At 41.4% G+C, this 26,297-nt stretch overlaps 1 protein-coding gene and 1 pseudogene across 2 annotated transcripts in view; both read left to right on the top strand.

Moving 5' to 3' along the window:
- ECPAS (Ecm29 proteasome adaptor and scaffold) overlaps positions 1–26,297 on the top strand; it is a 98,815-nt gene that overhangs the window by 14,392 nt on the left and 58,126 nt on the right. The window contains exons 3-8 of one of the 2 annotated variants that reach the window (XM_054727050.1): positions 7,939–8,069; positions 13,801–13,917; positions 16,907–17,025; positions 19,195–19,344; positions 22,885–23,053; positions 25,643–25,782. In XM_054727050.1, coding sequence (XP_054583025.1) covers positions 7,939–8,069; positions 13,801–13,917; positions 16,907–17,025; positions 19,195–19,344; positions 22,885–23,053; positions 25,643–25,782 — 826 coding nt within the window. Of the gene's footprint in view, positions 1–7,938; positions 8,070–13,800; positions 13,918–16,906; positions 17,026–19,194; positions 19,345–22,884; positions 23,054–25,642; positions 25,783–26,297 lie in introns of those variants that run through there. The other variant, XM_054727051.1, reaches the window with a different exon arrangement.
- Positions 5,067–7,096, top strand: LOC114231667 (phosphatidylinositol-glycan biosynthesis class W protein-like; annotated as a pseudogene).

Here is a 26,297-nt window from a genome sequence, read left to right as displayed (position 1 = left end):
CATAATGTATTTACACATGTGTGAATCAGAGGAAAGTAAATACCATTTACTTTATTTGAGAATATTTCTGGGAGAATATTTCTTTGTGAAATTGTTCTATTATAGTCTAGTGTATTTCTGTGGTAACTTGACAGATCTTTCTCAAAATAATCCTGTAGCTTTAGGCTATTAATTGCTTTATGATGCAGTATGCAGTACTCTAGGCATTTTCAGCTTTCCCTTTTAATCTCAGCTTACAATTAAGGCTTCTAACTTGATTTGTAATTTAAAATTTATTTTCATAATTCAGAAAAAATGTTCTTTGTAGAAGATTTTTTTAAAAATCTGAAACCTGTTGTTATCAGTGGAAGTGGAGTTCTTGGGGTGCTGTGAGGATAAGAATTTCCTGAGGCCCCCATGAGAGGATGGGGTTTCATGGAAAGCTTTATTGATGATGTAAAATTAAAGGGGTTCCCTTAAGGTCCTATCTCTTGTCCATCTTGCCATGGAAGAACTCCAATCCTGTCTTCAGCAGGGCCAGAATTAAGGCCACTGCCATAGTTTCTGCTCCATGTTCAATTCTAATCCAGTTCAGCATCCTGTGTATGAAGTCCCCATATCCCATGTCCCATGTCCCATGGCCATGCAACTGCTTAAGGCCACATGGCTATATGCCCATGTGCTTGCCTCTTCTCTCTCCATAGCCATGTGGCCTTAAGCAGCAAGAGAGAGCGAGAGCAAGAACAAGAGTGTGAACAAGAGCAAAAGAGAGCACAAGAAAGATGTAACTCTTGGGGGTTTTTAACCAGGAGTTTAGATTTTGTGCCCTTCTGATGGGTCCACCCTCTAGCCAATCCATTGTTTCCAAGACTAGACTGACAGACAAGCACCTTTCCTACATCATCTTGACTTCACTGCACATGCATCCACCTCCCCTTTTGTTCAATCCCTTCTTCCAGTGATTTGCAGGGAATGGACCAGTGGTTGGTTCCCTGGGGAGTGTGAAGCTGTGGCTTCCTGATGAAACTTCTGAGATGACCATCTAGCCTATCTAATAAAAGAGTAATATGCAAATTGACCATACCTCTGCTACACCAACAAGCCACGCCCACAAGCCAATCAGGAGCGAATATGCAAATAAACCCAACCCAGATGGCTGCGGCCATGGAGAGCAGGAGGGAGGCTTGGGCTTCCCCGGCAATGGAGGAAGCCAAGCTTTCTGCCTGCCCTTGCCGGCCTAGGCCTCCACTCAATGCTACAAAGTTTCAATGATAGAAGATAAATAAATCCCAATAAAAATGACGGCAGCCACAGAGCTGGAGAGAGCAGGAGGCTAGGATGCCCCCGGTGATGGAGGAAGCCAAGCTTTCCGCCTGCCCTCACTTGCCTTGGCCTCCACTCAATGCTACAAAGTTTCAATGATAGAAGATAAATAAATCCCAACAAAAATGGCAGCAGCCATGGAGCTGGAGAGAGCAGGAGGCTAGGGTTGCCCCTGGCGATGGAGGAAGCCAAGCTTCTGCAGCCCTGGCTGGCCTAGGCCTCCACTCCAGGCTACAAAGTTTCAATTATAGAAGATAAATAAATCCCAACCGAAATGGCTGCAGCCATAGAGTGAGCAGAAGGCTTGGCTCCGCTCAAGGCTACAAAGTTTCAATTGTAGAAGATAAATAAATCCCAAATACCAGGGCCTCTGCTTGGGTCGCCGGGGTCATGGCTGGCCTGCAAACCACCACAGGCCCCTCGCCCAGGCTGCCCTACGCCCCAAGGGAACCCCCACCCTGATCCGGGACACCCTTCAGGGCAAACCAGCTGGCCCCCACCCATGCACCAGGCCTCTATCCTATCTAATAAGAGAGTAATATGCAGATTGACCATCACTCCAACAACAAGATGATTGCCCCCATGTGGTCAAAGATGGCCACCACAAGATGGCCAGCACGGGAGGGCAGTTGGGAGGGACCAGGCCTGCAAGGGAGGGCAGTTGGGGGCGATCAAGCCTGCAGGGGAGGGCAGTTAGGGGTGACCAGGCCGGCAGAGGAGAGAAGTTGGTGGTGACTGGGCCTGCAGGAAAGGGCAGTTGGGCGGGGGCCCAGGCCTGCAGGGGAGAACAGTTAGGGGTGACCAGGCCTGCATGGGAGGGCAATTAGGGGTGACCAGGCCTGCAGGGGAGGGCAGTTAGGGGTGACCAGGCCTGCAGGGGAGGGCAGTTAGGGGCAAACAGGCTGGCAGGGGAGCAGTTAGGCATCAATCAGGCTGGCAGGGGAGTGGTTAGGGGGTGATCAGGCTGGCAGGCAGAAGTGGTTAGGGGCAATCAGGAAGGCAGGCAGGCGAGCAGTTGGGAGCCAGCAGTCCTGGATTGTGAGAGGGATGTCCCAGATTGGAGAGGGTGCAGGCTGGGCTGAGGGACACCCCCCCCACCCAGTGCACGAATTTTGTGCACTGGGCCTCTAGTATAGTATATAAAAGCCTAAGTGACTGTTATGACCAGAACTGGTCAACCAGTCACTACGATGCACACTGACCACCAGGGGGCAGATGCTTACGCAGGAGCTGCCCCCTGGTGGTCAGTGCACTCCCACAGCCAACCTCCCGCGGCCCCTCCCCCAGGGCTCTGATCAGGGGCAGCGGCAGGCCAACCTCCCGCAGTCCCTCTCCCTGGCCGGCTGCCCCCACTCCCCTCCCCGCAATGGCCCTGATCACTGGCCATGCCGTGGGACCCCACCCGTGCACGAATTCGTGCACTGGGCCTCTAGTGCTTATAATGTTTGGCCTCCCCTTTTCTCTCTTTCTATTATTAATATTAACTGGCTAATTAGGACGATAATACTGTCACCTTGAAATATAACTGTTTTCTTTTTTTAAATCACACAAGTTATTCATGTTCATGAAGTAAATTAGTGATGACATAGAATAAAACAAATAAGCAAAAAAAAAAAAAATCCATATGGGGATATTCAATACCTTATAGTCCTCTTTTCCTATTCTTTTTGACAGTGTATGCTTTTCTTGCATACTTCCCAAGGAGTGTTTTGATGTTCAAGTTGTTAGGAAAAGGTGACATCTCTAAGGAAACTGATTTATTGCTTTTACTTTATGGGTGTTTCTTTTTCCTTAAGTGATGATGTGAGTGAAATACTAGTATTTGCCTTTTATAATCCTGTGAGAAAATAGCCTTTCCTCCTTAACTTGGAAGTCAAAGTTATATATTTTTTGGAGAGATCTGGAGAGTGAACGATTTCTGTGGATAGTTTTAATTCTCAGGAATGATTACAAATTTTCAGAAAAATCAGTGGCTAATCCTTCACCTTGGTTGGTTGGTTGTTTCTTCCTTGGGAGGGTAGAAGGAGGAAGGTTTCTTCTTTCACTTTAGATAGAGAAACTAAAGAGGTGAACAATATGAGTTAGAGAATTATGTAATGAAATTAAATGAGTATATTTATTTTTAGTAGTTTTTTTGCTATATGAATGTAATAGTTGACATAATCTAATCTGGATTTTGTTGTTTTGGAATTTAAGAATCTCAATGGTTTAAAAAAAAATTTTTTTAATTGACCGGAGAGGAAGGGAAAGGGAGAGAGAGAAACATAAATGATGAGAGAGAATCATTGATCTGCTGCCTCCTGCATGCCCCCTGTAGGGGATGGAGCCCGCCACCCGAGGCACGTGGCCTGACTGAGAATAGAACTGTGATTTCCTGGTTCATGGGTCGATGCTCAACCACTGGGCCAAACTGGCCGGGTAGAAATCTTTATTTTGTACAAGTTTCAAATAAATGTTTTTACTTGAGTTGGGTGATAGTTACATAGTAGGTGTTTATAATAATTCATTAAACTATATGTTTTATACATTTTTCTAAATGTTTAATTTCACAATGAAAAGGATTAAAAAAACCCACAAAAAGAATAGGTTTCCTATATCCCTCCATGTGCCTCCCCCCAATAAAAAATTCCAGCTGGATTAAGGGTTTGGATGCAGAAAGGAAAATCCTAAGAGCTAGAAGAAAACATAGATAAATAAAGATATGTGTCAGAGTCTCCAAGACCACCCCAAGGCTCAGTGATTTGCTAGGAGGATTCATGGCACTCAGCATATAGTTGTACTCCTGGCTAAGATTTATTATAGGGAAAGGACACAAAGCAAAATCAGCAAAGGAAAAGGTACATGGGGGTGAAGTCCAGAGGAAACCAGGTGCAACCTTTTCAGAGTCCTCTCCCAGTGGAGTCACACAGGCCAAACATTAATTCCTCCAGCAACGAGTCATGACAACACGTTTGAAATGTTGTCTGCAGACATGCAGTAGAGACTCAGTGCTTAGGGGTTTTATTCGGTGCGCGTCACATTGGCACTTTCTGCCTAACACATACCAAAATTCCAGTTTCCCAAAAGGAAAGCAGGTGTTCAGCATAAACCATATTGTTTGTATAAATAGTTTAGACGCAGTGAGTCACTCTTATCAATTCTGGAAATGATGGGAACTGTTCTGAAATCCAAGTTTCCAGATGCCAGCTGAGGGCCAGTCTTGGCAAGTGAAGACTTCAATAGCAGTCTCATGCTTGCTGTGTTCATTCCTTTCTGCAGAATATAACATTTTTTATAATCCTGGAGTGAAAAGGGCATGAAAAAATTTTTTAAAATATGTTTTTATTGATTTTTAGAGGGGGGAGGGGATAGAGAGATAGAAACATTGATAAGAGAGAAACATCAATGATCAGCTGCCTCCTGCATGTCCCGCACTGGGGATCAAGGTCACAACCTGGGCATGTGCCCTGAATGGGAATCAAACTGGTGGCCTCCTGGTTCATGGGTTGACACTCAATCACAGCCACACCGTCCAGGTGAAAAAGGCATTTTTAAGCATGACTAGAAACTTAGAAGCCATAAAAGGAAGGAATGGTAAATTTGTATTTTAAGAACTTAGATAAGAAAAGAATGTGCTGTGGAGTCAAAAGGCATTGTAGGAGAAAAGAATTTGTAATGTATCGGATAAAAGGGGGAGATTTTCCAATATACAGTGCAGTGGGAGCTGGGAGGCCTGACCAATGTAGTCAGCTCTCTGCTGGTGGGGGCGCTGAGGCCAGCCAGACATGGCAGGAAGAAGGAAAAAAAAGTCTCAAAAGCAGATGAAGGAAGCTTTTGTCGGTAACCACAATGGAACCAGCGTGCTGGAAGCTACCCTGGGCTTGTGCTTGCCTGTGCTCTGCATCCTGTGCAGAGGGCTCCTGCTCTTCTCTCACAGCACTGTGGTCTTCTTCGCTTACCTGGAGAACTCGGTTCTTCAGTGGCTTTGTTTTCCTAATAGTTTCCCAGTGACCACTTTGACCATTTGTCTCCATTTATCTTCCTTGAGCACCTTGCTGTCATTATCTCTGGGGTAGGGCTATTCTATCAAATATACTGCTGGAGATTGCTATGCCAGAATGCCTGTCCAGAAAATCCTTAAAAAATTCTTAAAAATTAGTCTAGAAGCAGAATACATTTCAGCCACCTCTTATTTCTGTGTAATTAACAGTGCATTTACTGCTGTTGCCATTTTGGTTGTGGACTTTCCACTTTTTCCCAGAAGGTTTGCCAAAACTGAGCTCTCTAGGACAGGAACAATGGATTTTAGAGTAGGAGGCTTTGTTTTGGGGACTGCAATGGATTTTCCAGAGATTAGGAGAAAATGTATAGAAGGATCCAGATTTTCTTTATTTACAAAGTGATTGTACTCTAGTCACTAGTCTTCCTAGGAATATAAAATCTATTAGAGGCCTGGTGCATGGTATTCCTGCACTTGGGGGGGGGGTGTCCCCTCAGCCTGGCCTGTGCCCTCTCACAGTCTGGGACCCCTCGCTCCTTACTGCCCACCTGCTTGCTGCTCCTTAGTGCTAGTTTCACTGCTACTTAGTGCTGCTATGGAGGCGGGAGAGGCTGCTGCGCTCGCTGGCTGTGAGCCTGGCTTCTGGCTGAGTGGTGCTCCCCCTGTGGGAGCGCACTGACCACCAGGGGGCAGCTCCTGCGTTGAGCGTCTGTCCCCTGGTGGTCAGTGCGCATCATAGCGACCGGTCGTTCTGGTCATTCACCATAACTGTCGCTTAGGCTTTTATTATATAGAAGATAGGCTACCAGGAACATTTAACTGAGTATGGAGTTCACTGGAACTTTTTCTTTACCTTATTAGTTGTGAAGTTGATAACATCACTGCTTTTGATCCTGCCCCCCCAAAAAATAAATCCTGGGTTGTGGCCATCAACAGTACTGTATTATATCAGCGAGCCCTTGAGTGTGCCCATTGAAAAAGTTAATTTAAAAAAAACCTTTATTGTTCAAAGTATTGTATATGTCCCCTTTTTTCCCAGTGACCTCTTCTAACCTGCCTCCATCTCCCACCCCAGGCCTTCACCACTTTATTGTCTGTGTCCATGGGTTATGCATATATGCATATAAGTTCAAAAAGGTTAATTTTGTTTGAAACTGGTGGCAGTGGCACAAGGGTTGCTTTATTACATGCCAACCGAGAGTGAATAATGTCTACCTTGGAATGTGACAGTACACATGGCTGGTGTGCAAACAGGGTCATGTGTGCTTAAAAAAGATTACATGTCAAAGACGGGATAAAAGTAGCATGTTGTATTCTACTGACAGCTGTTTGACCATGTTGTATTCTACAGACAGCTGTATCTCTTTAAAAATTTCAGGTATACATGTAAAAGTAGCATCTTGAAGAATGGCCTTTTGTATTTGGATAGTTGCTTCTAGCCTGGTCCTTCTTAGTAGTTTATTAATGGGTGATATAATTTTGAGTTTTGTCAAATTTTAATTCAAGGGGCTCTAGTACTGTGTGATTAGAAACATATCTAGTCTCCTGCTACAAATAAAAAGCTTTTAGAATCTCTGGTCTCTGAAGCTGAAAGAAACAAACCCAGTCTTTGTTTAGTCACATTTATAAACAGAAACCAGTTGATTTTTTTTTTTTTTTGCTATCAAATATAACAACTGGCCAAATTAACCTGTGGTAGATACATTGCACAGCAGTACCTCTGGGCCTTATTTGTGCTCAATCTCTATGTGTTTACCAACTGTTTAATTATATATATGTGCTACATTTGCAAGATAAGACTAAAATGTTGGTGATCAGTAGGGGTTGGATGTGTGTGTTTGAACTATTAATGAGGAAGAATAAACATTAAATGTGAAGAAAATGGGCTTTTGGCAATCCAGTGTTAACTCTATTTTATTATAAAATTAAGAGTTTCAACTTTTCTATAACTAGTGGGGCTTCATATTTTAATGTATCTGCACTTTGTAAAACAAAGCAATGGAAAAGAAACAAAGCCTTGTGACTTGTTAGAATATTAAATTTCAGTATTTTAAAGAAACTTGTGTTTATAGTTGTGACACTGGAAGATTGGAGGGTGGGGAGGAGGTTTTTTACTTTCTATTTTATATCACCTTATACCATTCTCTATTTTTTATTGTATATATTTTATAATATTACATTAAAACATAATGTGAGTTGTGGGGAAAAAATGTTATCACCCAGTATATATTGTGCCTGGTATCTGATTAAAGTTCTGCCTTGCTCTGCTAGATAGGTATAGAAGATTTCTTTAAAAATTTTCAAAATTTCGATTAGGCCAGTTGTTATATTTGATGGCAAAAAAATTCCTTCTATATTGAAATTCTTTAGGAAAATGGAATAACTTTGTATGTAGGAGAGAATTTTGTTATTCTTGGCTTTGTTTTCCTTTCTTCTAGATGTTAAATGACTGGGACAGTTGTAAGAGTGTAACTAGCTAGTAGCCCTTTTCAGTGTCATTCCATAGCTGTGTCAAAATCATCTACATATAAGGCTAGCTATGTTAAAGTTCTGACTGAAGGATCTGCAGTAGAATAAATGATTAAGCCATAAAAACAATTACTCTTGGTTGTGTTTGACTTGCTAAATTCTCCTTTTTTTTACTTTTTATATTATAGATCAGCTTGAACGGGTCTTTTTACGACTTGGCCATGCTGAAACAGATGAACAGTTACAGAATATTATATCTAAATTCCTTCCTCCTGTTTTACTCAAGCTGTCTAGCACCCAAGAAGGAGTACGCAAAAAGGTAAGCATGTTGGGACAGTTGGGGGAATTAAATGGTGAATAAATGGATATATATTATGAAGTAAATTTTCTTTGCCCATTATTGAAATCTAGGTTCATGATCCTAATTATGGTCTTTCAAAATGGAGACCACCTTACATGATTTAAAAATAGCTTTTGTATCCTTAGCACAGCTGCGTTTAGCACCAACTATATACAGTTGGCATCAGTGCCAGATGATATAATTGAGATAATTATTCTGAAATGTATGGAGGCTTAATTTAAAATTCATGCCTTTGTTTTTTTTAATCCTCACCCGAGGATATTTTTCCATTGGTTTTTAGAGAGAGTGGAGGCTAGAGGGAAAGACAGAAATATTGATGTGAGAGAAACACATCGATTGGTTGCCTCCTGCATGAGCTCCACTCAGGGCCCAGCTGGGAGGAGCCTGCAACTGAGGTACGAGGTATGTGCCCTAGACCAGAATCAAACCTGGGATCCTTCCGTCTGCAGGCCGACGCTCTATCCAGAGCCAAACTGGTTAGGGCTCATGCCTTTGATTCCAATATGAAAGTTGGTGGTAGCGGGGCAAAAATATTCTTTAATCATTGGCTGACTGTGAATATAATCTTAATTAAAAATTAGCAAAATAAAAATTTTTGAAAGCATGATGTTGTATAGCTCCTGTTTTAAGATTCTGTAAAGTCCTGTTACCAAAAGTTGGATAACTGTCACACCAAGATTTTCTTTTTTTAAAAATCCTTGCCTGAGGATATATTTATTTGTTTGAGAGAGAGAGAAAACATCAATCTGTTGCCACCTGTACATGCCCTGACAGGGAATTGAATCTTCAACTTTTTGATGTAGGACGACACTTCCATCAACTGAGTCACCTGGCCAGGGCCAGAATTTTCTTTTTTAACCTAAATGTTTTCATGGAACATTTACCCACTTCATTTTTAAATAGTTCATTAGTCTTGTGGTTGTACTAGACCTTCGAGCCTTTGATCTGGTTTCATCTCTTGGGCTACTCTGATTGATGGGCAATGGCAATTGGCAATGCCTGCCCTGGGAGGGAATCTGAGATCTGTCCTGACTTGGGTTCATTGGAGAAAGAGTATCCTTAAGAATGTCTGTTATGTTTGCAGGAAGGAGTAGGGCATTCTTGTTATATATTTGACATGCCTGTTGTTAATAGGGCCTTGCTGAGATAAATATGTATTTGATAATGTCACTATTCTATTTAAAACTCTTCTATGGCATTCTATTACACTCAGGATAGCAAAGTATAAAAAGACCTACATGAATTGGTTTGTGCTTATTTATTTAGCCTTATTAGTTTTGTCATTCGTTTGGCAGATATTTACTGAGTGTCTTCTGTATGCCAGGTGGTAAGGATATGTTAGTGAATGAAAGAAACATCTAGTTGGGGGATACTGGTATTAAATAATCAGGCATAGAGTATCTAGTTGTAAACTGTCGTAAATGTTAAGATGGAATCGGTTTCTATGCAAGAATATATTTGGGGCATAAGGTACACCTCTTGTAGGTGTGTGTGTGTGGGCAGTAGCCAGGCAGAGAGATGAGGGAGACCATTAAAGACAGAGATGGCCCTGAGCTGAAGCAGAGTGTGAAGCTTTCAGGGAGCTGAAGAAGGCCACACGGATGCACCCAGTGCACAAGAGGGCAGGCACCAGGGAAAGGAAACAGGGACTCCATTGGGCAGCGATTTGAAAGGTCATGGATAAATAACTTTAATATGTGAAATTTTGAAATCAGTGAAACTAAGAATTTGTATTGCCTCTCAATTATGTAATTTTGGGGTTGTATCAATTGCATAATGCATATTAGATTTAACCAGGATATCCTGTAAGGTAGCTGAGAATTTGTGAATAAATTGAGTGAAAGAGAAATAGAAGTTTTAGATTTCTACTGACATATCATTATAGTACATTTCCTATTTTAAGGACTATGAAGTTTGTTATGTAGAATTCTACTTTACACCTAACTTTGTATATTCAGACTCATCGGAATAGCTAAAAATTAAAGACTGACTGTAGCAAGTGTTGACAAGAATGTGAGCAACTGGGAATCTTAGACTGTTGGTAGGAGTGTAAATTAATATTATTACCACTTTGGAAAATTATTTGGAGTATTCTAAAGTTTATCATATGCATATTCCATGACCAAGCATTTTCAAGCCTGAATTAATATACAACGTGTGTACGTATGTGTACCAAAAGTCATATGTAACAGTGTTCATAGCAGCATTATTCATGATGTGCCAAACTGGAAAATAATCTAATGTCAATCAATAGGAGAATAGATAAATTGTGCTATTTTTCCACTAGAGCAATATAAGTGAATTAATGATATAAGCAACATCATGGATGAATCTCAAATACAGTGTAGAATGAAAAATGTTCAGACACGTGAGTTCATCTTATATGTTTCATTTATATATAGTAAATTAAGAAATGGTAGTAGAATGGTGTTGTGGTTCTGGTAGTTACATGTGTTTATTTTGTGAAAATTTATTGAGCCATATATTGGCAGTTGTGTACTTTAGCTGTATGTTATACTTCAATTAAAAAGTTGGCCCCTGGCCCTGGTTGGGTGGCTCAGTTGGTGGGAGCATTGTCCCGTACACCAAGTATTGTAGGTTCAATTCCTGGTCAGGGCATATACCTATGCTGAGGGTTTGATCACTGTTCGGGGAGCGTGTGGAAGGCAACTGATTGACATTTCTCTCCCGCTCTCCTTTCCTCTCTCAAAAAAAAAAAAAAAAAAAATCAATAAAAACAAGTTGGCCTTGGCAGGATAGTTCAGTGGGTGGTTAGAGCTTCCTCCTGATACGCCAAACTTGTGGGTTCGATACCCCAGTCAGGGCATTTACAGAAATCAACCAATGAATGCATAAATCAGTGTAACAACAAATCGATGTCCCTCCCTCCCTCCCTCCATCCCTCCCCACTCCCTCCTCCTTCCCTCCTCCCCTCCCTTCCTCCCTCCCCACTGCCCCCTCCTTTCCTCCATTCTTCCCCCTTCTCCCCTTTGTAAAAAAAACACCACAAGTTCATTAATAAATAAAGAAATAAAAATTAATGTGTAGTAAGGAGAACTGATATGGCCAAAATAATATATACTTGAGGTTGGTAATTCTATAGGCTTACTGCAGAAGTTAATTGTTATCTATTTAGCCCAAACTGGTTCAGCTGATTTCTTGATTTTTTTATGGGTTTATAGAGAACTCTAGACTGTAGACAACCAAATTATGAAATTAATATTTAAGGTGATAAAATTGGTTGAAGAAAAATAAGTAGTTAATTCATTTAAAACAAAAAGTCCTGCCCTAGCTGGTTTGGCTCAGTGGATAGAGCGTCAGCCTGCGAACTGAAAGGCCCCAGGTTTGATTCCAGTCAAGGGCACATGCCCGGTTGTGGGCTCGATGCCCGGGTTGTGGGCTCGATCCCCAGTGGGGGACTTGCAGGAGGCAGCCAATCCATGATTCTCTCTCATCATGGATGTTTCTATCTCTCTCTCCCTCTTCCTTCCTCTCTGAAATCAATAAAAATATATTTTAAAAAAGTCCTTAAAAATAAAGCATGAAATTGTGCACACAATTGTTTATCACTATCAACAATAATTTTCCAAACAGTCTTTCTAGGAATCAACTTAGATTCATTAGATTGTCAGAAGAGGGCTATTTCCTTTGTATGCTTCCTTATGATTCTTTTCCCTGTCATCAGCGGTATCCATAGATCTGGACCAGGTAAGAAGTTTGGAGGAAGTGTGCATGGTAATGCAAACTTCTAGGTTTCTTTAAGGTATCAGCAGTGCTAAGGATGTCTCATCCTGACAGGTTCTTTAGTTTAGATGAATTGAACTCAGTTACCAGCATTTGAAGAAGTTAAATATATGGACCTTGGAGTCAAATCTTGACTGTGCCACTTGCTGGTTCATATCCTTGGATAAGTTACTTCTTCCCTGAGCCTCTGTTTCCTCACCTGTAAAATGGGAATGACAGTATCACATCTCTGGTTATTGTAAGAATCAGATGAGATAAAGAATGCAAAATGCTTTGCACAAGTTTTTCTGTGCTCCTCTCTTAGCAAGATAGTCTCACTTTTATGGTAAGGTTGGAGCCATTTGACATGAGCCTCTGTTATCTTTCTTCCTCTCTCTGGGAATTGACGAACTCTTTTTCTGCTGTCTCTCCCACTTAAGAGAGAGGAAGCTGGTCATTACTTAAAACTCTTTAGTAGAATCAGATGATCTTCAGAATAGAGTAAAAATTCCTCAGTATTTTACCCAATACCTTACATAATTTGGGCCCTTATCTTACCACTCTGTGTTTCAGTCAGATGCAGTGTGTAGTGTCATTTTCAACCTGTGTGCCTCCTAATAACGGATTCTGTGCTTGGAAATTTATCTGATCTTTAGGAGTGGTGTTCTTGTCCTTTTTCTCTGAAGTTCTTGATCTGGCAGGTACTTTCTCTTCTGGAAACCCAATGTATATTTCTCTTGTACATTTCTCTCTTTTTTTTTGTAGTATTCATGGTGTGTCTTAGTCAGTTTGGGTAACAAAATACCATAGGCTAGGTGACTTACACAACAAACATTTGTTTTTCACAATTCTGGAGGATAGAAGTCTGAGGTCAGGATGCCAGTATGGTCAGTTTCTTCGTGTATGAACTCTTCATGGTTTATAGAAGGTGGCCTTCTTGCTGTATCCTCACGTGGCAAAGAGAGAGGACTCGAATTTCTTTATCTGTTTATTAGGATATCAACTCCATCATGTAGGCTCAAGCCCCATGATTCCATCTAAACCTAATTACCTCCCCAGATCATCACACTGCGGTTTAGACTTCAATATACGAATTTTGGGGAGACAGACATTCAGTCTATGGCATTTTGTGTCTCACTCATTTGTTCACAGGTGGTCTGGGGGACTGTGCCTCAGTAGAGGCCCATCTCAACTTTGATTAACCAAAGGGCAGTGTAAAAATAAATTCATTAGTAAAATTCTGGTGCATGGAGCCCTGGCTTGTGTGGCTCAGTTGGTTGGAGCATCATCCTGTACACTAAAAGGTTGTGGGTTTGGTTTTAGGTCAGGGCACATACCCAGGTTTTGGGTTCGATCCCCAGTCAGGGCAAATGTGGGAGGTGACCAATCAATGTTTCTCTCTCACATCGATATTTCTCTCTCTCTCTCTCATATTCTCTCTCTCTCTTGCTCTCTGTCTCTGTCTCCCTTCCTTGCTCTAAAATCAATTAAAAAAAATAAAGCTAATGAAACTACTATAGTAAAAAATTCTGATGCATGGGTTCTTGGGGGATATTTTATACTCCCTTTCTGGGATGTAAAATTTAATTTTAAAGACAACAAAGTAGCCACTATTTATCAAATAAGTACTATCTGAGAAATTGATTTGTGTTGTATTTCTCAGATAAGTAATGCCTGAGAAATGAATTATGATCAGTAATTTCTTTTTTTAAAAATATATATTTTATTGATTTTTTACAGAGAGGAAGGGAGAGGGATAGAGAGCTAGAAACATCGATGAGAGAGAAACATCGACCAGCTGCCTCCTGCATACCCCCTACCGGGGATGTGCCCGCAACCAACGTACATGCCCTTGACCGGAATCGAACCTGGGACCTTTCAGTCCGCAGACCGACGCTCTATCCACTGAGCCAAACCGGTTTCGGCTATGATCAGTAATTTCAATTTATATCTCTCTGTATTTTAGGTAATGGAACTGTTGGTCCATTTGAATAAGCGTATAAAAAGCCGCCCCAAAATACAACTCCCCATAGAGACACTGTTGGTTCAATACCAGGACCCTGCTGCAGTTTCCTTTGTCACAGTGAGTGTTATTTTGGAATATTTTCTGATTTACTGTAATTTTCTTTCATAACATTTACTAGATGTCATCAATATATTGGCAACTTAGAATTTTACCATAGACTATTTCTAAATGAAGTATGAGATCTTTTCTTTAAATGACACACTGTTTTACCACTGAGTATTGATCTAGAGGAACTGTTAACGTTAAGGAAATGGTAGGAACAGGATTGTGCATGGGCTTTTACATTGAGCAAAGGAATGTTGGTGAAATGACTTGTCAGATATTTTGATCTATAAAAGAATGATTTGATTCGTAGTAAAAGATTATATGAGGCCAGTTGGAATAGAGAGAAGAGAAGGGTTATGTAGCATAGGCATGAATAAAAGATAATATAAGAAGAAAAAAGGGTAAAATGGCAAGAAGAGATACGGATCCAGGCAGCCACCGTGGTTGCGAGGAAGGGATGGAGGCAGCTGTGGTGGCTGTGAGGGAGGGATTGAGGCAGCTGCCGAGGCTGCGAAGGCCTACTCTTGCACAAATTTCTTGCATCTAGCCTCTAGTCTATATATATAAAGAGGTAATGTACTAATTGGTCGTAACAGTATCCCAGTCATGACCATTCAACAGGCTGCATGCACACAGGAGCTGGTGGGCGGGGACTTGCACCATCGGGACATGAGGCTGCTGCCAGGGGCACACCCCTCTCCCCCCCCCCCCCCCCCCCCCCGTGGAGGCGCGCACAGGCACGCCACGCCACCCGGCCCGGAGTGGGGCATCAGGATGGGGGTGGGGCCTTGGCGGAAAGCTCTCAGCACTCCTGTGCCAGGGTCTGAAGGCACGGAGAGGAAGGGAGAGCAGATGGGCAGTTACGGGGTTTAGGCCAGGAGGGGAGAGCAGATAGGCAGTTAGGGGGATCAGACAGAGAGCAGTTATGCAGTTAGGGGGATCAGGCCAGGAAGGGAGAGCAGTTAGGGCCATCAGGCCAGCAGAGGAGCAGTTAGGGGCATCAGGCAGGCAGGTGAGCGCTTAGGAGCCAGTGGTTCTGGATTGCGAGAGGGATCCAGATTGGAGATAAGCCAGGCTGAGGAACACCCCCCCCCCCCCCCGCCGTACATGAATTTCATGCACCGAGCCTCTAGTATATATATAAAAGCCTAAGCAACTGTTACAACCGAATGACCAGAACAACTGGTTGATCCACATGCACTGACCACCAGGGGGCAGATGCTCAACGCTGGAGCTGCCCCCTGGTGGTCAGTGCGCTCCCACAGGGGGAGCGCTATTCAGCCAGAAGCCAGGCTCATGGCTGGTGAGCATACCTGTGGCAGCGGGAGCCTCTCCCACCTCCGTGGCAGTGCTACTGAGCGGCGGCAGGTGCAGCGGGGCTCCTCCCCAGCCACCTGCCACTGCGGCACTGCTACATCTCTCGGGAGGATGTCGGACTGCCGGTTTTGGCCTGAAACTGGCAGTTCGACATCCCCCCCGAGGGGTCCTGGATTGTGAGAGGGTACAGGCCAGGCTGAGGGACACCACCCGTGCACGAATCCTTGCACTAGGCCTCTAATATAATATATTCAGAAAGGTATCCTTTTAAAATGATTAAACTGAGGTTGGTAAGGAATATTCCTCTTGAATTGTTGTCTTCATGAAAATTAAGTATAAAACAATGTTGTGTGATGACATGTGATGTTTTTTCACAGGCCCTGTAGTTTCTAGCATTGAGGCAGAATCTAACATCTGGATTTCAGACCTTTGGAGCCACCTACTGGTCCAGACCTCTTGTCTGTGCCTGCTCTGGACATACAGCTCCATTACAGATGTTCCTGTTTTTAAACACAAAGGACCATTTTGAGCCAATAAAATTGCCAAATAGGAATGGCTTTAAAGAAAAGGGATAACTTTATTGAAGGGATTAAGAACTAGAAGTTGGCAGTTATAAAATAGTCACAGGGATGTAAAGTACAGCAGAGGGAATATAGTCAATAATATTGTAATTACTGTGTATGGTGCCAAGTGGGTACTTTAAATATTAGGGGGAACACTTTGTAAAGTATATGATTGTCTAGCCACTATGCTGTAATCTGAAACTAATACAAAAAATCTTGATTTTAAACTAAAATTGAAAAAATAAAGGGATAACCTTAAGAAGTCAGTTTTAAAGTGAAGAATCCTTCATAAAAGCAGATCTTTATATTATGTGTAAATCCAGATATGCATTTATGGGTTTGCTTAAAATGAGGCATTCACACGGATTATAGTGATGCAAGCATACTGACAGCACTCAGCTTCCCTTGGTTCATCACCATTGGTCAGTTGTGAATGAGGAACCTAGAGTACTGTAATATACTAAGGTTGGTTTAGTAATAGAGTAGTTGAGAAAGGGCAGCCTAGTTTAACACGTCGTCTCTTCTTAGCTTGAAGGGATTAATGCAACAAACTGGTAGATCTGATGCTAATGTGTTGTATGTAGGTTTAGATAGGTCAAATGTTACTTTATTCTTTTCAGTGAAAGTAATTGCATATATGAGTACTTTTCCCCCCAGCTTTATTGAGGCATACTTAACAAATAAAATTGTATATATTTAAAATATACAAGGTGATAATTTTGTATATATATATATGTGTGTGTATATATATATATATACATATATATACATATATATGTATATATATATACACATATATATACATATATATATACACACACATACACACACACACATATATACATACATATATATATACACATATATATATATATGTACATATGCATTGGTTAGGTGTTGCTCCCTCACGTGAGGCCCATCTTAAAGCAAGCATTTTGAATATGTGGGGCTGCCATCATCCTGAAATATAGTAATAGTTGGTTAAGCTGAAATAAACATGTGGTAACATATGGAAGGAGGATGCGATTTCTTTGTTATAACTCCCTAAGTTATCAATATATTTATGTTGAAATCCTAGATTATTTCCTTCGCACTCACTTGCTTTTCTCACGTTGCTTTAGAATTTTACTATAATTTATGTTAAGATGGGCTATCCTCGCCTACCAGTGGAAAAACAATGTGAACTGGCCCCTACGCTTCTTACTGCAATGGAAGGGAAGCCTCAGCCACAGCAGGATAGGTATGCTTTCCTCAATTATGTTACCTCAACTCACCATTAATGTTTTGTTGATACTATTATAAAACTTATTAATATGAGCATATTGAAAAATGTGCAGAGCAAACAACATTTTTTCAATCTAAATACATTTTTTTGGTCAGTGATTTAGATGCAACTAATTTTCTGTGACTGAAAAAATCTAATCTAATAATAGACAAATATGCAAATTGACCATACCTCCGACACACCCACAAGCCACACCCACAAGCCACGCCCACCATCCAATCAGAGCGAGTATGCAAATTAACCCAAACCAAGATGGCTACAGCCACAGAGAGCAAGGTTTCCTAGGTAACAGAGGAGGCCAAGCTTTCCGCCTGCCATTTCCAGGCCTAAGCCTCTACTCAAGCTACAAAGTTTCAATTATAGAAGGTAAACAAATTCAAACAAACGGAGCTTGAGAGAGCAGGCCAGGGTTGCCGCCGGAAACAGGGGAAGCAAAGCTTTCCACACACCCTGGCCAGGCCCACCCGCTTAAGGCAACAAAGTTTCAATTATAATCTCAACACAATGGCTGCGGCCTCGGAGGGAGCCCCAGGCTTGGCTTGGCTCCGCTCCAGGCTACAAAGTTTCAATTGTAGAAGGAAAATAAATTCCAGATACCAGGGCCTCCGCTTGGGTTGCCAGGGGGCGTGGCCGGCCTGCAAACCACCACAGGCCCCTCACTCAGGCCGCCCCACACCCCAGGGAACCCCCACCTGATCTGGGACATCCTTCAGGGCAAACCAGCTGGCCCCCACCCCTGTACCAGGCCTCTATCCTATCTAATAAAAGAATAATATGCAGATTGATCATCACTGCAACACACAATATAGCTGCCCCCATGTGGTCAAAGATCCTGCCCCCATGTGGACACAAGATGGCCACCACAAGATGGCCAGCAGGGGAGGGCAGTTGGGAGGCACCCGGCCTGCAAGGGAGGGCAGTTGTGAGGGATCAGCCCTGCAAGGGAGGGCAGTTGAGAGGGACCAGGCCTGCAAGAAAGGGCAGTTGGAGGTGATCAACCCTCCAGGAGAGGGCAGTTAGGAGTGACCAGGCCGGCAGAGGAGGGAAGTTGGGGGCAAACAGGCTGGCAGGGGAGCTGTTAAGCATCAATCAGGCTGGCAGCGGAGTGGTTAGGGGGTGATCAGGCTGGCAGGCAGAAGCGGTTAGGGGCAATCAGGAAGGCAGGCAGGCAAGCAGTTGGGAGCCAGCAGTCCTGGATTGTGAGAGGGATGTCCGACTGCCCGTTTAGGCCCGATCCCACTGGGATCGGGCCTAAACGGGCAGTCGCACATCCCTCGAGGGGTCTCATATTGGAAAGGGTACAGGCTGGGCTGAGGAAGAACCCCCCTCCGTGCACGAATTTCGTGCACCGGGCCTCTAGTTAGTTATAAAATACTTTTCATCAAAACACGTCTATCTTGGAAGATATAAAGTTTGAGAGCAGTTTTCTTAAAGGACAGATCACTTGTTTGTATTAATACAGGAATTGGAGAGATGAAAAGGTTTAAACAACATCCTTCATTTCTAGGCTTAGCCCAGAGTTCTGTATTGTAGATGTGTAGTGGTGAGAATTATCATGAAATTGTGGAGGGAAGAGGGAGTTAAATTATGTTTTCAGCTCATTTTTCATGTGTTTTAAGAATAGCAAAAGGTATTGTGAAAGAAGGAATTATTGAAGCTGTGTTACTTAAATTCACACTGGAAATTTTATTATATTTCAAATATTGACATGATGGATTTTTAATTTCTTTAGCTTTAGAATAACTTTATTTTAATTAACTGTGGAAAGGGAAAAAATTTATCAAAAGGACATGTTATAAGTTAAACTTTACCTAAGGTTTAATATAAAATCTCCTGTGCTGACAGATATTAACACTGAGCCCATATTATGTACATTTATTTCTGGTGCTTCTGGTGATCAGCCAGATGGGCTAACTGCCAATTAACACTCAATATACTGAACTTTCAATAAGAAGGAAATCTAGGCCAGTCCCTAGATTAGGACTTCCTATGTTAGTGGTATTGAAATGAGTGGCCCTTGCTACAATTGCCACTTTTTGTTATGGGATATTTGTTTTGTCTATTATTTCATGTATAAAAACCATGTTTTTTAAGTAGTTGCATTAAATGTGATTGTTTTTTCAGCTTAATGCATCTTTTAATACCAACCCTTTTTCACATGAAATACCCTGTTGAATCATCAAAATCAGCTTCTCCGTTTAATCTTGCTGAGAAACCAAAGACTGTGCAGCTGCTTTTGGACTTCATGCTAGATGTCCTTCTGATGCCTTATGGGTAAGTTAAAGAAATGAAAACAAAACAAAGTAACCTTGCTCATGACTGCTTTTACCTGTGTGGAGTTAACTATTCGCCTTTCACTTGAAAATGGATGAGTCTCAGTGTTTTGCTGTAGCCCGGACCTCTTCTGAACTCCAGCCCCACTGCTTATTGACCTTATAGGTGTGGAGTTGCTGTTTGATTTCAGATTCAGCCTGTTCAAGCTGAAATCAGTCTTTCCCCATAAAAATAGTTCCTCTTCTTTACTGCCTGTGATGACTATGTGATATGCTATGATGGTTCTCTTAGCCATGTAGGCATACAATTATAAATTGCCTCCAGCTTTTCTCTTCCTGGTTGCTACAATGCCAGTTCCACAGTACCTCCTCCCTCTCCTTGATGTATCCTGGGACTATTCCCCCTTGCAGCCATCTAGTACTGGCTCTTTCCAACTCTTGTCATCACTTTTTCACCAGCCACTCTTCAAAACTTTCTACACTGCCATAGTTTCCTGATGTCTAAAACACACCTTAAAATCCTTGGGCGGGCTGTGTTTTCCAGTCATACATGCACTCATGTATTCATACACTCTTTTCTTTTTTTAATTCTCACCTGAGGATATGTTTTTATTTATTTTAGAGAGAGGGCGAGAGAAACATCGATGTGAGAAACATTGATTGCCTCCCTTACAAGCCCTGACCAGGGATTGAACCCCCATCCTTTTGGTGTATGGGATGACACCGTAATCAACTAAGCCACCCAGCCAAGGCTTCATGCACTCTTAATGTGTCCAGGCCTTTCTGTGATTTAAGAGAATACGCTTCTTTGCTTAGAATGCTTCCCCATGAACAAAGGAAGAAAAGAAGAAGGAAATGCTGGAAGAAACAACACCCAAAAATCCACTTTGAAAAAGCATCTCAAAGTAGCTGAGATGTCAGCTATGTTTATCAGTAATCACCCATCTATACGCATTGCCATTTTGTGTTTTTATTGCATAGCTGACATGTCCATTTTCTCTAATAGCTTGGGAGCTCCTTTAAGTCAAGAGTGGTCCCTGGCCTGGTCTGGTCCCTGGCTTGGTGCCCTAGTTATGATCTGCTTCAGCTTATTTTCTAGGTTGTCTTGCTGCCAGATATTTTTCTCAAATACTGGTTTCATTATGTTTCTTTCCTGATTAAAACTACAATATACACTCTAAACTTGACATGTGGGCCTCCATATTAGTCTAGACATAAGAATTCATGCTGTATGGCTTCTTTCCTCTACAGTTTGCTCTCTTCCTACCCCTCTAGTTTAGTTGGCTTTATTTTATGAACCTTCAGACACTTCTACTAACCTCTACCTGTCACTTCCATTACCTCTGTCATATCATTTCTTATGTCATCTGACAACATGTCAGACTGTGACATGTATTGTCTTATTGTCTCAACTTGCTACAGATGGCAGAGACTCAATCTTACCCCTCCTGGTGTTCCTCTCTCTTGTATTTAGGATGATGTTTTGTACAGTGTTAGCTGTTCAGTAATTATTGATTGATTTACTTATTGCCACCAGTCTTGCTATAATTTAGAAATAAATGAAAATTTCCTTTTATATTTGTTATATCAGGAGGCAGTCAGATTTGGCAGGTGATGATGGCTTTGGTAAATAAACTGTGAAATCCAAATTTGACTTAGTTACATAATGTACCAAGCCAGTGATTCCTCACATTTTTCTTATCATTGAGAGTTTGCCTAGTTTGTATAAAAATAGTGATTCCTTAACAGTTTTTTTTTAATTTAAAAAGATGAATTTAGGAATTGAATGAATGTGGCATTTAAGTAATCCTCCTACATAATAAAGAGGTAATATGTAAATTAACCCTTACGCCCTCACAAGATGGCTGCCTACCACCAGCCCGGCAGGGTGGTTAGTGAGGGACGACCAAAGACTGAAGAGCAGGCTGTGTGGGGTGACCAGGCTGGCAGGGGGGTTAGTGAGGGATGACCAAATGACTGAACAGCAGGCTGTTTGGGGTGACCAGGCCAGCGGGGGGGGGGGGGGGGAGGGCAGTTGGGGGCAACCAGGCTGGCAGAGGGGGGGCAGTTGGGGGCGACCAGGCCGGCGTGGGGGCCAGTAAGAGACGACCAGGCTGGCGGGGGGCAGGGCAGTTAGGGGCGACCAGCTGGCGGGGGGGGGGTGCAGTTGGGAGCGACCAGGCCGGCAGGGGGGGCAGTGAGGGGCAACTAGGCCAGCAGGGGGGGCAGTTGGGCCAACCAGGCCGGCAGGAGGGGGCAGTTAGGGGTGACCAGGCTGGCAGAGGGGGGCAGTTGGGGGCGACCAGGTTGGTAGGGGGTCAGTACAGGGTGACTAGGCCAGTGGGAAGGGGTTAGTTATGAGCAACTAGGCTGGTAGGGAGGGAGCAGTTGGGGGCAATCAGGCCAGCATGCAGAGGTAGTGAGGCGCGATCAGGCCAGCATGGGGGGGAGCAGTTAGGGGTGACTAGGCAGGCAGGCAGGTGAGTGATTAGGAGCCAGCGGTCCAGGATTGTGAGAGGGATGTCTGACTGTGAGAGGGATGTCTGATTGTGAGAGGGATCGGGTCTAAACCGGCAGTCGGACATCCCCCAAGGGGTCTCAATTTGGAGAGGGTGCAGGCTGGGCTGAAGGGACCCCTCCCCCCGCATGAATTTTGTGCACTGGGCAGCTAGTAAAGTATAATTTACTATGCCATCAAGCTCTGACTGTTTTCTTTAGTTTTTATTGTAATAGGTATTTTATTTAGTATTTGGTCTGATAATTTGTTAGCATATACTTTTAGAGTCTGAAGGAACTTGAATTAATTTTCACATAGAAATTTTGTAGATGAGTTATACCAATTCAATTGGATCGAAATGAATTTACCAGAAATCTCATTTTTAATCTATAGAAGCTAAAAATGAAATAGGATGATAAATTAAATAAATAATAGCTGTGAAGGGCTTTGAATATACAATGGGAAAGCTGATTCTTTTTTTCCTCTTTGAGCTTTTTGATCTTTTTTATTTTGGGAACATTATGTGCTTGTGTGCTAAGTGTTTTTAGTAGGTTTTGTAATGTAGGGACATAAGGAGTTCAAGGAGAATTGAAGGTGAATTGCAACTTAACAGCAATAGAAATGGCTGTTAAAATATTCTCTGCTTTGAGTTATAAAGCAATATATTTTTTTTTATCCCCCCCAAAGTCAACAAACATTTCTCTGTATTTGTCAACTAAAAACTCAAAATGCAGTGGGTCCACAGTGGCTCTCAGAACAATAGTTTATAGATTGAGAATGAACAAAATATATTTATTGTTGGTAACCTACTATATTTTATTTGTAACCAAGTTGAACAGATGTACTCTTATGGTCAATTTGCTGAAGATGTAGTACCTTTTTTAGATACCTTTAACATTTTTCTTTATGATGAAATTTCACTTTTAAGTGTTTATTCTTCTAGCAGAATTCTGTGAGAGGAAGGTATATAAGTGAGTGTATTATATATGCATGAGTTTGTATGTGTTTTAATAGAGAGGGGTAAAATTTCTGTTTCCTTTCCAGATATGTGTTAAATGAATCCCAGAGTCGCCAAAATTCATCTTCAGCACAGGGTTCTTCTTCAAATAGTGGGGGAAGTTCTGGCATACCACAGCCTCCCCCAGGAATGAGCTTTTATGCAGCTAAACGAGTTATTGGTGATAACCCATGGACACCTGAACAGTTGGAACAGGTATCACATATTGTTTATTCATAAAGCAACTTACCCCTGAACATGCACCCCTGTGAAGTCCATGAAGGCATGTGCCACACAGTGTGTTCAGGCTCTCTATTGAAACGTGTTTGAAGGAGCAGTTGATGTGATGTGTACTCTTCATCATGACAGTTACTTGTTAAAGCCCCAGGGAAAGGGAGGAGTGGGATTTCTTCAGCGTTTCTAATATTGCTTACATATTTCAAGTATGAAATACAGCCCACTTTTGAATTGAGTATATTTAACTTCTTTTACTTTAGTTTTAAATTATGGGTTTAATAATTATTTAGCTGCTTTGCTGCAGTTAAAATACAAATTATCCTACATTATTTAGTGTTTTTAGGGCTGTACATTTTGTGTATAGTGAGGAACCTGTACTCAGAAGTGACAATATGGGAGAAAGCATGACTCCCTTTTATATTTCTTCCTGGGAATTTAAGAAAATGGCATTAAGAATTTTATTCTGGATTTAAACAGGACACAGATGTTCTCTGAGCAGCTTTTTAAAAAGACTGGTGCTCTACAGAGAAGGTGCCTCACTGTGTCTGTGTCATCAGGCACCTCAGGGAAGAACAGATGAGATCAGTATGTAATTATTTTGGAATTCAAGCAACATGGGTTCGTCTTCCAATCCTTTCTTTATCTCCATGGCAGTCTAAGTGATTCGATCCTTTTCTTTTTTGGGGATGTGAGTGACCACTGGTCAAAACTTTTCCAGTGAGAGGGGAAAAGGCAAGTGGGACATTCTTGCCACTCAAATTTATAGAATGATTTGTTCAGTGAGGGCTATGTTAAATTAGATTTACTTCATGTTTTATGGATTTTTTTGTTCTCCTTAAGCCATGATGTAAGTAAGAAATAAAGGTAAATAGTAATAGAAGCTACTCTTTATTGAGTGTGAACTATGTGACAGGCACTATACTGATGAGTACTTTGAATTCATTATCTCATTTTAATCCTCACAGCAACCGATGAGGTATAAAAATTGTTACTTCCATTGGTAAAAGGCTTTGAGATTCACCATGGTCTCACTTCTACTAGGCTTTGAATCTAGGTCTGTGTGAGGGCTAAAGCTGTAAGTGGTGGAGAACAATTGTTAACATTAAGTTGCAGTCTGATGTTGGTCATTCTTTTCTAATTTCTAAGGTTTTCTGTATGCCTTTGGTCAGCTTCATAATTTAGGGTTGGAAGGAACAGGATGAAAGCTGTTTTCCTCTAATTTTTAAATCTCTTTTGTTTTACATATTTTCTTCCAGATAAACAGCTTTTATTTTGATAAAAATAATGATAATTTAAAGATTCAGTTAGTCCAAAACATTATAAAGAGAAATTAAAAATTACCCGGAATCCTGCCACCTACTTTCTCATGCTCTGTGTGTGTATGTGAGTGTGTACACACAAATACAATTTTTACTATACATTTTTACTTATCATATATTATTTGTAGTTCATATTTTTTATTTAACAGTATATCAAGTTTTAAAAAAATGCCATCCCTTTTATTCTCTGTATATAATTTAATTACATGTAAGCCACGTGGTCTTCTATTGATGGACATTAGTATTGTTTCTAGTTTTCTTTGAACATTTTTTGTGTGCTTGACTCTCATACCTGTCCTTTTTATGGCTTACGTAAATGTTTGACTCTTCTCTGTTGTAGCTCTTATTACAGGAGGAGGGAAGGCAGGCATTTTTATGATGTTTATATACCTTTTAAATTGCATCCTTTGTCATTTAATACTTTTAAATACTTGTATCAGTCCTATTTCATATGCATAAGAACTATTATATAACTGATTTCTTCAGGTAAACATAAAGTTTTACTTACCAGGTATATTTATTTTTAGTGAGACTCATAGCTGTTTTACATTACATGAAGTTCTAAGCAGAATCTTTCTTTAGTCTGGTTTTCATTTTAGCCAGTTATTTACATTGAATACTGTTTGAATAGAAATTCACTTGCATTGACTAGAGTACATTTCAAATCAGATTGTTTTCAGAATGTCAGTATATTGAGGACAAGAATTAATATTTTTAACAATACAGTGGAACTCAATGAATGTGAATTTAGTTCCTTTTGGAATGTTATATCCATGAACTGTATTTCTAATAAACCACCATTCTTACCTGGAGGCTCAGAATTTGGACTTCAGTTCAAGGTTTTGTGATTTTAGAGAGGCTGTGTAGCCTAATTGTCTTCAAGGTTTTGTCATTCTAGAGAGGCTGTGTATCCCAGTAGGAAGGCTGTGTATCATGATTGTCTTGGAATCTGAGAGACTTGGGTTTGAATCTCGCCTTCATCACTCGTTAACTATGTGTCTTAATCTCTTAAGCCTTGCCTCAATTCCCTCATCTGAAAAATGGGTATAATAATGCCTCATAGATTGTGAGGATTAAATGAAATCATGACTATGTATGGTTTAGTATAGTCCCTGGCTAAATAGGAGCTGCTACTGTTGTTACTATTAATCCTTGGTTTAGGGCCATACTGATAATGTTAAACAGTATTTTTGGTTGGTGTTTTTTGTTTCTGTGATCACTGTTTCTCCTTCCCTCCATTTATCCACAGTGCAAATTGGGTATCGTGAAATTCATAGAAGCTGAGCAGGTGCCTGAACTCGAGGCTGTTCTCCACCTGGTGATTGCTTCGAGTGACACTCGCCACAGTGTGGCAACGGCAGCAGACCTAGAATTGAAAAGCAAGCAAAGGTAAACTACATCTCTTTTATTTTTTAATTTAATTTTTATTTTTTAAATATATTTTTACTGATTTCAGAGAGGAAGGGAGAGGGAGAGAGAGAAACATCAATGATGAGAAAGAATCATTGATCGACTGCTTCCTGCATGCCCTTTACTGGGGACTGAGCCTGCAGTCCAGGCATATGCCCTTGATCAGAATTGAACCCGGGACCCTTCAGTCTGCAGGCTGATGCTCTATCCACTGAGCAAACCAGCCAGGGCTAAACTACATTGCTTTTAAACTCTCAGAATTGGAAAGAGGCTAGATTTCTAAATTGCTCAGCATGTATTTGTTCTTTTAGGATTTTATGTAATGAAACATTCAGTTTATGAGATTATGAAATATAACTAATTTGTAATAAGGACAGCTTGCTTACGAGCAGAATTCTGTATCAGACAAAGAAGAAAAGCTGTTTGGAGAAGTAGTTTAAAACTGGAAGGGGTTAGGAATATTCCGATAAGAAGTGAGACCTTTGGCTAGGTAA

The sequence above is a fragment of the Eptesicus fuscus genome, chromosome 15, assembly GCF_027574615.1.
Source record: "Eptesicus fuscus isolate TK198812 chromosome 15, DD_ASM_mEF_20220401, whole genome shotgun sequence".
NCBI classification, from domain to species: Eukaryota; Metazoa; Chordata; class Mammalia; order Chiroptera; family Vespertilionidae; genus Eptesicus; species Eptesicus fuscus.
This window is presented reverse-complemented; position numbering and strand designations above follow the sequence as displayed.